The 11,873-nt window shown below is 46.6% G+C and overlaps 5 protein-coding genes across 5 annotated transcripts; 3 read left to right on the top strand and 2 right to left on the bottom strand.

Annotated features, from left to right (window-relative positions):
* Window positions 1–34: 34 nt before the first annotated feature.
* LTR84_001652 (uncharacterized protein) lies at window positions 35–1,532 on the top strand (the record flags this gene model as incomplete). Its single annotated transcript, XM_064845271.1, has 2 exons — window positions 35–416; window positions 469–1,532. The coding sequence occupies 2 exons, from the start codon at window positions 35–37 to the stop codon at window positions 1,530–1,532; spliced, it is 1,446 nt and encodes a 481-aa protein (XP_064706816.1).
* Window positions 1,533–4,640: 3,108 nt separating this feature from the next.
* On the bottom strand, window positions 4,641–5,072 carry LTR84_001651 (uncharacterized protein; the record flags this gene model as incomplete). Its single annotated transcript, XM_064845270.1, has 1 exon — window positions 4,641–5,072. One exon carries the CDS (start codon window positions 5,070–5,072, stop codon window positions 4,641–4,643), a length of 432 nt encoding a protein of 143 aa, XP_064706815.1.
* Window positions 5,073–5,938: 866 nt separating this feature from the next.
* On the bottom strand, window positions 5,939–7,721 carry LTR84_001650 (uncharacterized protein; the record flags this gene model as incomplete). Its single annotated transcript, XM_064845269.1, has 5 exons — window positions 5,939–6,297; window positions 6,351–6,771; window positions 6,824–7,055; window positions 7,112–7,424; window positions 7,472–7,721. The coding sequence occupies 5 exons, from the start codon at window positions 7,719–7,721 to the stop codon at window positions 5,939–5,941; spliced, it is 1,575 nt and encodes a 524-aa protein (XP_064706814.1).
* A 366-nt stretch (window positions 7,722–8,087) lies between these two features.
* LTR84_001649 (uncharacterized protein) lies at window positions 8,088–9,475 on the top strand (the record flags this gene model as incomplete). Its single annotated transcript, XM_064845268.1, has 8 exons — window positions 8,088–8,484; window positions 8,538–8,791; window positions 8,855–8,882; window positions 8,935–9,003; window positions 9,055–9,095; window positions 9,150–9,181; window positions 9,230–9,399; window positions 9,453–9,475. The coding sequence occupies 8 exons, from the start codon at window positions 8,088–8,090 to the stop codon at window positions 9,473–9,475; spliced, it is 1,014 nt and encodes a 337-aa protein (XP_064706813.1).
* A 493-nt stretch (window positions 9,476–9,968) lies between these two features.
* Window positions 9,969–11,822, top strand: LTR84_001648 (uncharacterized protein; the record flags this gene model as incomplete). The annotated part of the gene is made up of 2 exons (XM_064845267.1): window positions 9,969–10,267; window positions 10,328–11,822. The coding sequence occupies 2 exons, from the start codon at window positions 9,969–9,971 to the stop codon at window positions 11,820–11,822; spliced, it is 1,794 nt and encodes a 597-aa protein (XP_064706812.1).
* Between the last annotated feature and the right edge of the window lie 51 nt (window positions 11,823–11,873).

Raw genomic sequence — 11,873 nt, 5'->3', positions numbered from 1 at the left:
GCTTCTATGTCTATGCAATTATTATTGAAGGACTATGCCTCGCCCTATTACCTTCGTCGTGTACGATCAGGCTTCACCAAGAACTTCTAAAGAAAATCGTCGAAAAATAGCTTCTCACATTGGCAAGCACTATCGAAATCGCTCAGCACCTGCCAGAACCCTGATCGCACCTAATACAAAGCGTCTGAAGCCAATGGTCGACCCAACTAGTTGCAGTCTCGTGCCTGTCATTTTGGGGACTCCCGAAGAAACCGAAAACTCACCCAAACCCCACGAAATCAAGCACACGTCACGGGTCTCAGCAATGGCTACTATACAACGGAACATGTACACAATATATCCCTCTCCACAGCAATGGACCCAATTTCCCTACCCCGAACGCCACCATACCTCTGCCAAAGTTGCATTTGATCTCGGTCAGTGTAATCTGCCTCAAGGATATGGAGTTTGAGTACTGACAGACAGCAGAGGTGAATTATGTCCTTCCACGACATTCCAACTGGGGTCCGGGTCCAAACGAGTATGTGAACTGTCTTGTGCAGATGATGTGCAGAAATGGCGAGCTCTTTGATGCGATTGCGGCCTCGGCGTATGGCGTGTACGCGTGTAATGAACATCGATCATCCATAAAGCCAACCTCTGCAGGTTTGACTCATAGGGCACGAGCCTTGCAGGGGATGCAACGAAAATTAATTAGTCCACTGGAGACAATTAGCAACGAAACTATGCTTGCCGTATTTTACTTGTTGGAGAACGCGGCCCGTTTTCGGCACCTTCGAGACTTCCGTACACATTATAGTGGCCTTCGCAGAATGATGGAGCTGCGTGGCAGGATCACGCCCCGTTCACTCGAGGAGACATATGTCAATCAAGCCATTGTCATTTTGGAATGTTCAGAAATTGCGTGGGAGACCAGAGTGTTAATTGAGAGGCCTCCACCCATCAACTTGACATACACAGCCGGTGAATTTGAAAATAATCTACCAGTCAGATTCAAGTCATTGCCAGTTGGGTTTCAGAGCTTGGCTGTTGAAGGTTCTCTAAGCGTTGAAGTACTGTCCTTACTTGCCGAGGTCCCACCTGCCGATTACATTAAGCATGATCTAGGGGCATCTGAGCGCCAACTCGAAGTGGTTCAGCGTGCACGACTCCTGCTCCGAGCGTCCAAAGTAGCTGTTGAGCGACTGGTGTGTCTCGGAGCGATCGCATACTCACTAAGGGTTATTATCATGAAGCACTTCTTCTCAGAGCCGTCTTTCTGGAAGAGGTTGGCGGCAAGTGGACGGATAGTTTCCGAAGACAAGTACAGCAGACTACACCAAGAACTGAAAGTATGGGTAACAGTGATTGCTGCTGATCTTGCTTCCTCGACCTGCCAAGAGTTGGCTAGAAAAGCAGTTATGAGGCTGAAAGACCAGGAGGAATGGGTAAATTCGTGGGAGGAAGTGTCGCACTCGATGCAGAAGTTCTTTTATTCACAAAGTTTCGCGCCGACATGGCAGAAATATTTGGAATGTACAATTCTGGAGTAATTGTTGTTTAATCGGTTTCAGCCTCGTGGCTGAATCGGGAAACACCTGAGATAACATTGTAATAATAGCTGCCGTAAGATTCGTGAAGGGCGACAGACTTTGTAAAGACAGACGGATGGGCGAATAGCGGTCGTTGTCGCCAAAGTTCTCGGAGTTTGAAATTCCATTTAGTGAGGTAGTACTTATACGAACTATTTCAAATTACTAAAGCTGTTATTTAGGCTGATTTCATAGTATACATAGTGGTTTGATATAAAGTTACGTATCGTGGTAAATACAGAAGTAAGTAGGCCCCGGGGTCTATTTTAGCCAGCTTTTATGACGAATAAAGATTTGCCAATACATAGAAGGAACTTTCCGAAATTTCAAAGCGATGTGCTGGTCACAAACCGTCGCAGATTGCTCTTGCCTAAATTGGAGGCCTCAATGTACTGCAACCAAAGTCAAGTCCGGTTATTCCAATTCCAGGTGCTGAGCAACCAGAGTGGATCTCAGAGAACTTTTGAGTCAATCGAATTGACGGACAAAGAGATGAACGAGATTGGAGAGATACTGCAAAGAAACAAGGCTAGTGAGGGGCGGTACATGGCCAATCTTGCAAGCTCTCTGAGCGTAGAGCGAGCTGTTGGGCGGTGGAAAACCTCACTTAAATCAGGATTAATTGCTCCGATTTTTCCACTTGATGTAAATGAGGCCGAATCCTCCTATAAATACACGTCAATTGACATCCTAAGGAGAGTTCATGATCGACGCCGTGCCACAGGGTGAGGCTCGGTTGCGACGCGAGCATTTTACTAGGATACGCGAGGTTTGACAAATGCCTCAACCACCTACAGGTCCAACACGAGCAGATGATAGACGTGGAGTCTGTGCTTTGTGACAGCTAGGGAGTCCTCCAGGTGTAAAATGCTGAATTGCTGCAAAATTTGGAGTAGCCAGTCTCTGTAGCCTCTTTGACCTTAAACCCGCAACAAAAATTTGTGCTGTTGGGATGTTTCCCAGTACTATCTGGAATCTATAGTGATCACCTTCTTGAGCAGAAGCTCCTGAATCCCATAACGAATATTGTTGGCTCCATATCCACTTGCTTTGACTGAGTTCGTCTGAAAAGTCGCTGGGAACCGAGTCAGTGACCATGACACATCCATGGCCGATCAACTTACATTCATGTGCGACACTATTGACGCGTACTCTGCCAACTTGGGGTTCTTGCGCGATCTCCATTGCCTTTCTCATATATTTTGTGAAGAGAATTGCGTCTACAGCGTAGTTTGACTCGTTTACAACACGAATGGCTTGTTGCTGATTTTCTACTACAATAACGGTACTTGACGACTAGATGACACGTCGTCCCTTATGCCCATCTTACTTGTAGCGTTCGTGAGAATTACTGGGGCTGGACTAGTCGCCTTTCGGTATTACGGCTTGCCTAACAACAAACTTGCGCCGTGGGTTTGAGCATCAACAAGCATATCGTATGAAGCTTTCACAATCCTCGCGTCAACTCCGTGGCCATCAGGCCATTGAAGAGCTTTCTGTTTCAGAAGTGAAATGAAAGATTTTGCAGCTTTTCGCAAAACAACGATTCACTCAGTGGAGAAGCAAATTCGTCCATGATGATTGAAAGCTGAAGAATCGATGAGCATAAACCAAACGATTTGTGTAGGCTGGCCTTACCACCCATTGGCACTAATTTGTAGCGTCCTCAAGGTCGACATCTTCAAGAACAACGACGGCGCACTTGCTTCCCAGTTCCATCAGCACAGGTTTGAGATATTTACCAGTGAGTGAGGCAATTACTCTTCCGACGCGTAGCATTGCCCACGAATTCGGTCTTCCTTGTGGCGGGATGACTTATGAGCACCTCTGTGACCGCAGGTACGTCTTCCCGTCGTGTTCGGATCACAGTGATAACGCCAACAGGTATTCCAGCTTCCATCCATAACTCGAGAAGCATGTGATGTGTACGAGGGAACAGCTCAGATGCCTTGAATACTGCAGTACAGCCAGCGCCCAATATTGTTGCTAGTCCTCTCATTGCTAAATTCATCGCGGCATTCCAGCTATGACAACGGGTCAGTAAGTGTTCAACTGATAATTTACGTCACTCACGGTGCAATCAACAATTCCGGGCCTATAGGTTCTCTCATTACTATTTAAAACGTGCCGGTATTCGTCTTGGCCGCATTTTGCCCATGCAGGCAGTTGAGAATTTTGAAGCGACATCACTAACGATGTTGACAGTATGATCGACGTTGAATTTAGCGCATGGTTCTGAGCAGCTCGTCTCTTCCACCTGCGCTTGAACTATTTGAACGGCGCGGCCCTTTATAAGTTCGATAAAGTTGAGAGTAATATTCCGCCGAGCCACCGCCGAGACCCTCTTCCACGAGACAAATGCTCTTGGGCCCGAATCAGCTTCCTGGATTGCTGACTCTGGACTGGCAGACTGAGCCAGAAAAGCGTTCTTCTGAGGGCTACCGAGGAAACTGCGAAATCAAAAGCTGACTCGACGATTACAGGTGAGCTATCCAGCCAAAGTGGTACTATCTCAAGTCCACTCTCATCGTCGATAGTGGTTGGCATGGCTGCTGCAATCGACTAGCTACAATGACAAGAAGGTCTGAAAACCGCAACTAATATTTGTGGGCCGCCAATTCAAGTATTGACCATGTGCTGTTTGAGTGTCACCTAAGAACCACACCCATTTGAGATTCGGGTTTGCTCACAGGATGCATCTGGAGTGCTTGTAGTGCCAATGACCTATCGAGGCTCCGGTCCTGATACCGAGGTGATCGGAACTAAAGCGATCAGGACTTGTCCGGTAGTGCGGCGACGCTTGTCCGTCAGAAAGACGCACGTCTACCTGAATCCCTTGTATCAATGTTGATATCACAACATTCTCGGATTGAATAGCTCATGACAACCCATCAGCCTGCATAGGTTTGTCTGAGTACTACGTAGCTTTTGGTCATCCGGATTGCATAGGGGAGATAAAGCTTCTAGTTGAGAACATGAAAGTTTGATTCTCCGCGATCTAGCCTACGCTGGTATTGTAATAAAACCTAATGCGGAAAGTGATTGCCTTACTTCTCGTTCTGTTCTACCTCACTTGAACCTAACACCCGTAAAGTGCACGATCTCGGTATGAATAGCCCCGGTGGGGTTAATAATCAGGTGTTCATTATCTTTGAAAACTTGTGACTTCAAGATCGCCTCATGAGCTTCGATTGATTGCCACCCAACGCATGTAACATGGGCTTTTCCTTCCTGAGGGCTGCCATCAACTGATAATGGCTCCAGAGGCCACCCGACAGAATATCCTACCATTTCCATAGCATGCAGTTGAATGCGTGAGAAGAATTTTGCAATACTGTCCTCAAATATGGCCTGCTCTGTGTCCGTGATGGTAGTGGGGAAGTAGGCTACTCGAAGCTCAGTGATGGGTGAGGTCAGATTGTCCAAGGCAAGTTCGCTCGCAAGTGGTTCCATGTGCAAGTGGCACGCCTGGATCTTTGAGACATCGGTAATAAGGTCCATTTTTGTAACGAACGAAGGATAGTGGCTACGCCATTAGCCTTCATTCAATACTGGCATTTATAACACTCACTACTTTCTCTGAAATTCTCTGTGCGCCTCAAACGAGTCCCAATGCACAAATATGACCACTTTCTTCGGATCCTTCCTGTCGAATCCCCAAAACCCTTTCTGTACAGCGTCTTCTTTTGCAAGCAGGTCAAAGATATGATCGTTCAACACCAGGTCCAGTGAGCTTGCATCAACCTCATCCCTCAGGACGAATCTAACCATTTCGTATGCCATTTATTGCAGGTAAGATTTCAATTTCGAAATGGGTAGGAAGTTTGGCAGCCAGTCGCAGTCGTGATGCTAGCTGCCTAGGGACGGGACGATGTATTTATTGTACCAAGGATTCGGACCCTGAAGTCTGCGATATCCATAAAAACGATGTTCTAGCAGTAAATGTATACGGAACTTTTTATTTCCACCATGGGTTTCGCCCAGGTAAAGTGTGGAACTACTTTGTTTATGTCCCGACCAATCAAAAATATTCTGTTTAGCACCTCGGCTAAGCAGGATCTACCTTGTGTGTCGACTTTGAGCATCCTGATTTACGGCAAGAAAGTAATCCGATATATGTCAGGGGTGAGCGAGTGGTGGGTTGGCAATTAATTCCTTGCACGCTGGTCATGGACTAAATTTCGACCATGAAGAGCTCATCCGGACCTGAAGAACGTTCCTTGCACTTTTTGGTGCGTTATCATGTCACTTAGATAAGATTACGTCGAGCGATGAAACCTCGAATCCTTTTCCCGAATATATACCTTGTATCTCATTAGTTCAGGGATCAAATCAAAGGCATCTGGCATTCGACTCTGACATATGACTTACATGGGTATGGCAGACAGTGTTATTGCTGCTGTAATCCCTCCCAAAGTAAAGAACACATTTCTTACGCCGCTGTTGGTGATCCAGTCATTGAGATAGTATGTTGTACCAAAGCCGAACATATTTTTCAAAAAGACCATGACCGACACAGCTTCTGCTGCATGTTCATGGTGACAATCGACAGTGTACGTGATGGCGACTGTTGCTGCTATCACCACCCCGAAGTTGACAAAGCTGAAGGACAAGATAACGGGGATTTGCCATGGCATGCCCAAACCTAGACTTTGGCCGGCCGAGAAGAACCCTGTAGCTGTGAAGAGCAGATAACACATGACTGCGGGTAAGCGGAACTCAGGTTCTGTCATTTTGAAGTTAGTCATACCGGTTCGGTAGCATTCGAATACCTCTTACCGAATAGACCCCCGTTTTTCCTCGCCATAAATCTGCTGACTCCATCAACCAGCGGACTAGCCGCAACAGTGCCCATTATAGACGCTATGAAAGCTGACAAGAAGGTATTCCCAACCGCTGAAACGCCGAAGTTATATGGTTGACTGGAGAAGATTTGGGAAGCTCCGATAGTCAATATCACTATGCAGACTATTGCTGTCATGTAGACAACCGATGCCCAGAGCACTATAGGCGACCTGAACAGCTTGAAAGGGCTCAGAAGCGTCTTCCAGAAGGATATTGGATGAAAGTATCCGCTGTAAAAGGCTAGTTCAGTTCTGAATGGCCTCCTCGCAATTGTCGGGGGTTGAGGAGACCCCTGATCATGATGCATTGTTTGAGTATTATCTTCAATCCTTTCTTCGAGGTCGGCACCTTTTTCCTACTTTATGGTCAAAATCGAACCGTGAAAACCTTTGCAGCCATGGGCATACCTGATTAGCCAAGTTCCGGTGAGCTTCAGTCCCGACTCGTTGATAGGCTGTCTCGGGCATGAAGAAAAACGTCAAGAACAGGTTGATCACCAGAGCAGCGGACATTGCGTAGGAGCATATCCTCCAGTCGTAGCGTTGAATGAGCTGACCAGCGATCAGTGGCCCTATGCTGACTCCCGCCATGAAGGCGAGATTGAACAGTGCCGTTCTGGTTCCTCGTTCGTGGACGTACCTAATCGTTCCCTTGTGAACATGGCTACAGTGAATTGAACCCGAAAAGACACTTACCATATATCTGCAATCGAAGCTGGGATGAGACTTTCTGCTGGAGCCATAGATATACCTGCGAAGGCACGAGAAGCGACAAAAGATGTCCAGCTAGTCGATGCTGATCCCCAAAAACTTGTTGCCACCAGTCCAATAGCGGCTGTGAGATAGACTGGACGCTTCCCAAATTGGACTGCCAGTAGGTTGCCGACAAGTGTAGCGGCTGCCAAGCAGACAATGAGCGCCCCATTAGTGCCTGAGGAGAACTGCTGTAGAGAGACATTCCAAGTTTCTGCAAGTTGGACATATGCTGGAGCAAGTAGTGGTCCAATGGCTAGCAATAATCAGCAAAAGGACAACCTCGAAGTGAATATTACTGACCTCCAACACATGTCACGCCCCAAATGGCGCTAACTATGAACATCTCTTTGCGCCAACGAGGCCAATTGAGCGGGTCATTGGGATCGTCTGATGGTTGTGGGACCAAAACAAATTTTCCTGAATTATCGTGCTTGAGCAGACTGGGATTGCTGGTATGTTGATCTGGTATAGGAGCGCTTCCAGAGTCTTGCAGCGGTACGGTACCCGGAATGTACTCCATACCATATTGTTCAAGAATTCCAAGAGGCATGGTGGAAACTGATGTTACTCCACTAGAGGACAAGAACTGAAGGTCGAGGGTCACAAAACGTCTCATTTGGAGCTCTGTTGGGAGGTCTTTGTATTCGAACCCATTTCCCTTGGCCTGGGGAGGTGCGGCAGGGCACCAGCCCAAAAAATGGATCTCTTAAGCTTACCTCGGGGTGCCTCGGTTCGGAAGTAAAATAACGCCGTGACTTCAGATCGCTTGCGTCGGCTGGCATAGCAATTGACGTGAGTGCCAGGGTAGTCCTGAATCTGAGTCTTGGAGGTTCACCACCCATAATGATCACTCAAGCAGAACAATTTGTTTGAACTCCTGCTAAATAGGGCCCTTACATTCGAATAGACAGAAACCATGGCCTCTACATTCCAATCGGTAGTGTTGCATAAACGACCAGAGAAGGAAATTGTTCTCGGCGAGACATTTTCCATTATTACCACGCCCAAGCCAACCAAAGAAGAACTTAAGGAGGGAGAAGTTCTGATCCGGGTCAAGTACATTAGTATTGACCCAGGGATGAGAGATTGGCTAAATGAGCCTGGCTCGTATATGGCGCCTGTCGCCATAGGTGAGACAATGCGAGGCTTTTCTGTCGGAGTTGTCGAGGTTAGCAATAGCTCAAAGTTCGCTGTGGGATCGTATGCGACAGGTTTACTCGGCTGGACAGAACTAAAAGTCGTCAATGGGGATGAGTTGCAACCCTTCAAGATTCTAGAAAAGGGTAAACTCGCAGATGCATTGAGTGTGCTAGGTAGGAGGCGAGGAAATGACAAACCCTTCCGTAATGGCTGACATTAATTTCAGGATTTACTAGCCTTACGGCATACCATGGTATGAAAAAGATAGCAAAGGTTAACCCCGGGGAGCTTGTTGTGATCTCAGGTGCCGCAGGAGCGACGGGAAGTATCGCTGGGCAGATTGCCAAGATCCAGGGTGCAAGAGTTCTTGGTCTTACTGGCAGTAATGACAAAGTTCAGTGGCTGAAGGATATTGGTTTCGATGATGCCTTAAACTATAGGGACGAAGACTTCGTTGAAAAGTTCAAAGCTGCTACACAGGTGAGTAGATATTGCCATAAAGATGGAGATACAATTTGTGTTTGTGGCTGAATCAATCTCCAGGATGGCATTGACGTCTTTTGGGACAACGGTAGGTCAACCAAAAGTTACCTGTACAAGTCAATCTCTTAATGGCAGTTCAGTTGGCGGCAAAATTCTGGAGCATGCACTAGACCAGGCGAAGGTCCATGGCCGTGTGATTTTGTGCGGGGGTACTTGTTTTCCAATTCCAGCTGTGAGATTCTGCGTTAACAGGTAAACAGGTGTGAGTCAGGTCAATGTTCAGAATCCTCAAGGTCCAAGAGTCAGTTCTCAGCCTGTCTAGAATGCTCAGTATGAGTACTAAATATTCGTGCAGAATTATCTGAACATTGGATACAAGAGACTGCAGTAAGCTATTCAAATGCTATAAGGAGCTCTATTTGCTAAATTCACCAGCGTTCAAGGTTTTCTTGTCTTCGATTATCCCGATGAAAACCCACAGGCATATGAAGAACTTACCCAATGGTATCTAGAAGGTAGACTTCAAGCGAGGGAAACAATTATGCCAGGCGGCTTGGCACAAGCGGAAAAAGCCCTCTACGAAATATACAATGGCATTAATATAGGTATAATGACCTTCAGATCGTCACCAGACGCTTCTGAGACTAATAGCATACAGGGAAACTTCTGGTCGAGCTATAAGGCCAAGGAGGATTCGGTAAGAAGTACTTAACAATAAGCATATAGTGCTTCTACCCAATAGAGAAATGAGTCTATCATCGGATTTTAGGGCGAATAAACTTCTAGAAGTAGTCCTCTTCGAAAGCCAAACTAGTCCCTACTTCTCATCGAGATCTATACGAGCAACAACATCTCTCTATGAACATTAGCGAAAGAACATCGGAATAAGCAGTTTCGTACTCCTCGGCAACTGGAATGCTTGCGTGTCCCAGTTGTTATTCAATTTCAAATGATACCATACTTGCTTGTCCATCGTTCCACTACCGGAGTCATTTTGGTTCCGCCACTATCTAGGTATCCTGGGAGATACCGATCCCTCGGTGAATCTAGATAGTCCATTTTCAAAACTATTTCCATCCTATATTTAGATCGATTCCTAGATCTGAGCAATAGGATATGAAAAGCAGTTCTGGTCGAAATTTATGACTGCTTGAAATACTGCGCTTCGATCATTATGTTGGACACGGTAACTTTAAAGACCAAGTATGACCTAGAACGAGAGAAACGACTCGTGGCAAACCCTGAGGGGTTTGGTCAATACAATCTTATCGATCGGAGTGATCCATACTTCAGCAAGTATCTTGATGACCCATACATCGAGACAAAAGGTAGACGTCAACCCCTTGAGGCGACTATTGAAGTCCTCATTATTGGAGGTGGTTATGGTGGTCAGCTGGCGGCCGCGAGACTAGTCGAACAGGGGTTATCTGATATAATGATAGTGGAGAAGGCGGGCGACTTTGGAGGGACATGGTGAGTAAAGCAATCTTCCGACATGATCAACGTGCAGCTAATTTGATCCTCGCTCCCCAGGTATTGGAATAGATACCCAGGTGCACAGTGCGACATCGAGAGTTATTGCTATATGCCTCTCCTGGAAGAGACAGGCTACGTTCCTACGGAGAAATATGCCAGGAGTGCTGAACTCTATCAACACGCTCAAAATATCGGTCACAAGTACAATTTATATGAGAAGACCCTGTTTCAGACAGAAGTAACTAATCTTTTCTGGTGCGGGTCAAGCTCTTCTTGGGCCGTCGAGACGGATTATGGAGATCGATTGCAGGCAAAATATGTCATCTCTGCATCTGGACCGATGCATAAGCCCAAGCTTCCAGGCCTGAGTGGCCTTAAATCTTTCAAGGGCCAAAGTTTCCATTCTTCCCGCTGGGACTATGCATATACTGGTGGCGATAGCAGTGGCAACTTGCACAAATTGACAGACAAGAAGGTGGGAATCATTGGGACTGGCGCAACGGCAGTTCAGATTGTCCCAAGGCTCGGTGAATGGGCAGAGAAACTCTATGTCTTCCAGCGGACGCCCAGCAGCGTTGATGTTCGTAACAACCGTCCAACAGATCCAGAATGGGCACGACATCTTGGTCAAGACTGGCAACAGAAAAGAATGAATAACTTCAACACGATTCTAAGTGGAGGTCACCAAGAGGAGGATCTAGTCTCTGATGGTTGGACGAATATATACGCTACGCTAGCACCCCAGCCTGCACACAACGATTCCGACAAAACCGCTTCGGGATCAATGGATGAGAAGCGTCAGCTAGCCGACTTCCAGAAAATGGAACAAATCAGAACCCGGGTGGATTCGATTATCAGATCGCCTATAACTGCGGAGAAACTGAAGCCGTTCTACAATCAGTTTTGCAAAAGACCTTGCTTTCATGACGAATATCTACAAACTTTCAACAGGGAAAATGTGATCCTAGTCGATACAAACGGGCAAGGGGTTCATTCGATAACAGCAGATGGAGTCATTGCAAATGGGATCGAGTACAAGCTAGATTGCCTTATCTATGCAACAGGGTTTGAATTAGCAACAGATTTCACGCAGAGAAGCGGGTATGAGCTTGTTGGGTTGAACGACGTATCACTATCCGAAAAATGGAAAGACGGCCCCTCTACATTTTATGGCTTAGCAGCTCGTGGGTTTCCCAATCACTTCTTTGTTCAGGTTGTTCAGTCGGTTCAGACACCAAACATCTTGCACGGAACAGCAGAGATTGTCAACCAGATCGCCTACATTATCAAAGAGCTAAAGGCAAGAGGTATCAAGAGCTTCCAACCCGAACAAGAAGCTGAAGAGGCTTGGGTTAATGAAATTATCGAGTCAAGCAAGTTTAAGATCCCATATTACAAGGAGTGTACACCAAGCTACCTCAATAACGAAGGGAAAATGGAGCTCAAAGCTGCAAAGAGTGCTCCATATGGCGGTGGTTCATTGAAATATTTCGAATTGCTGCGCCAATGGAGGGATGCCGGCAAGCTTGAGGGGCTAGAGTGTCAGATGTAATTAGAAATAGCCAAAGATCACTTGGATCGTGATGTCTTTCGAGGATTGCAT

Source organism: Exophiala bonariae (assembly GCF_035927105.1).
Source record: "Exophiala bonariae strain CCFEE 5792 chromosome Unknown scaffold_11, whole genome shotgun sequence".
Taxonomy (NCBI): domain Eukaryota; kingdom Fungi; phylum Ascomycota; class Eurotiomycetes; order Chaetothyriales; family Herpotrichiellaceae; genus Exophiala; species Exophiala bonariae.
The sequence above is the reverse complement of the archived record's forward strand: the minus strand, read 5'-3'. Positions and strand labels throughout refer to the sequence as shown.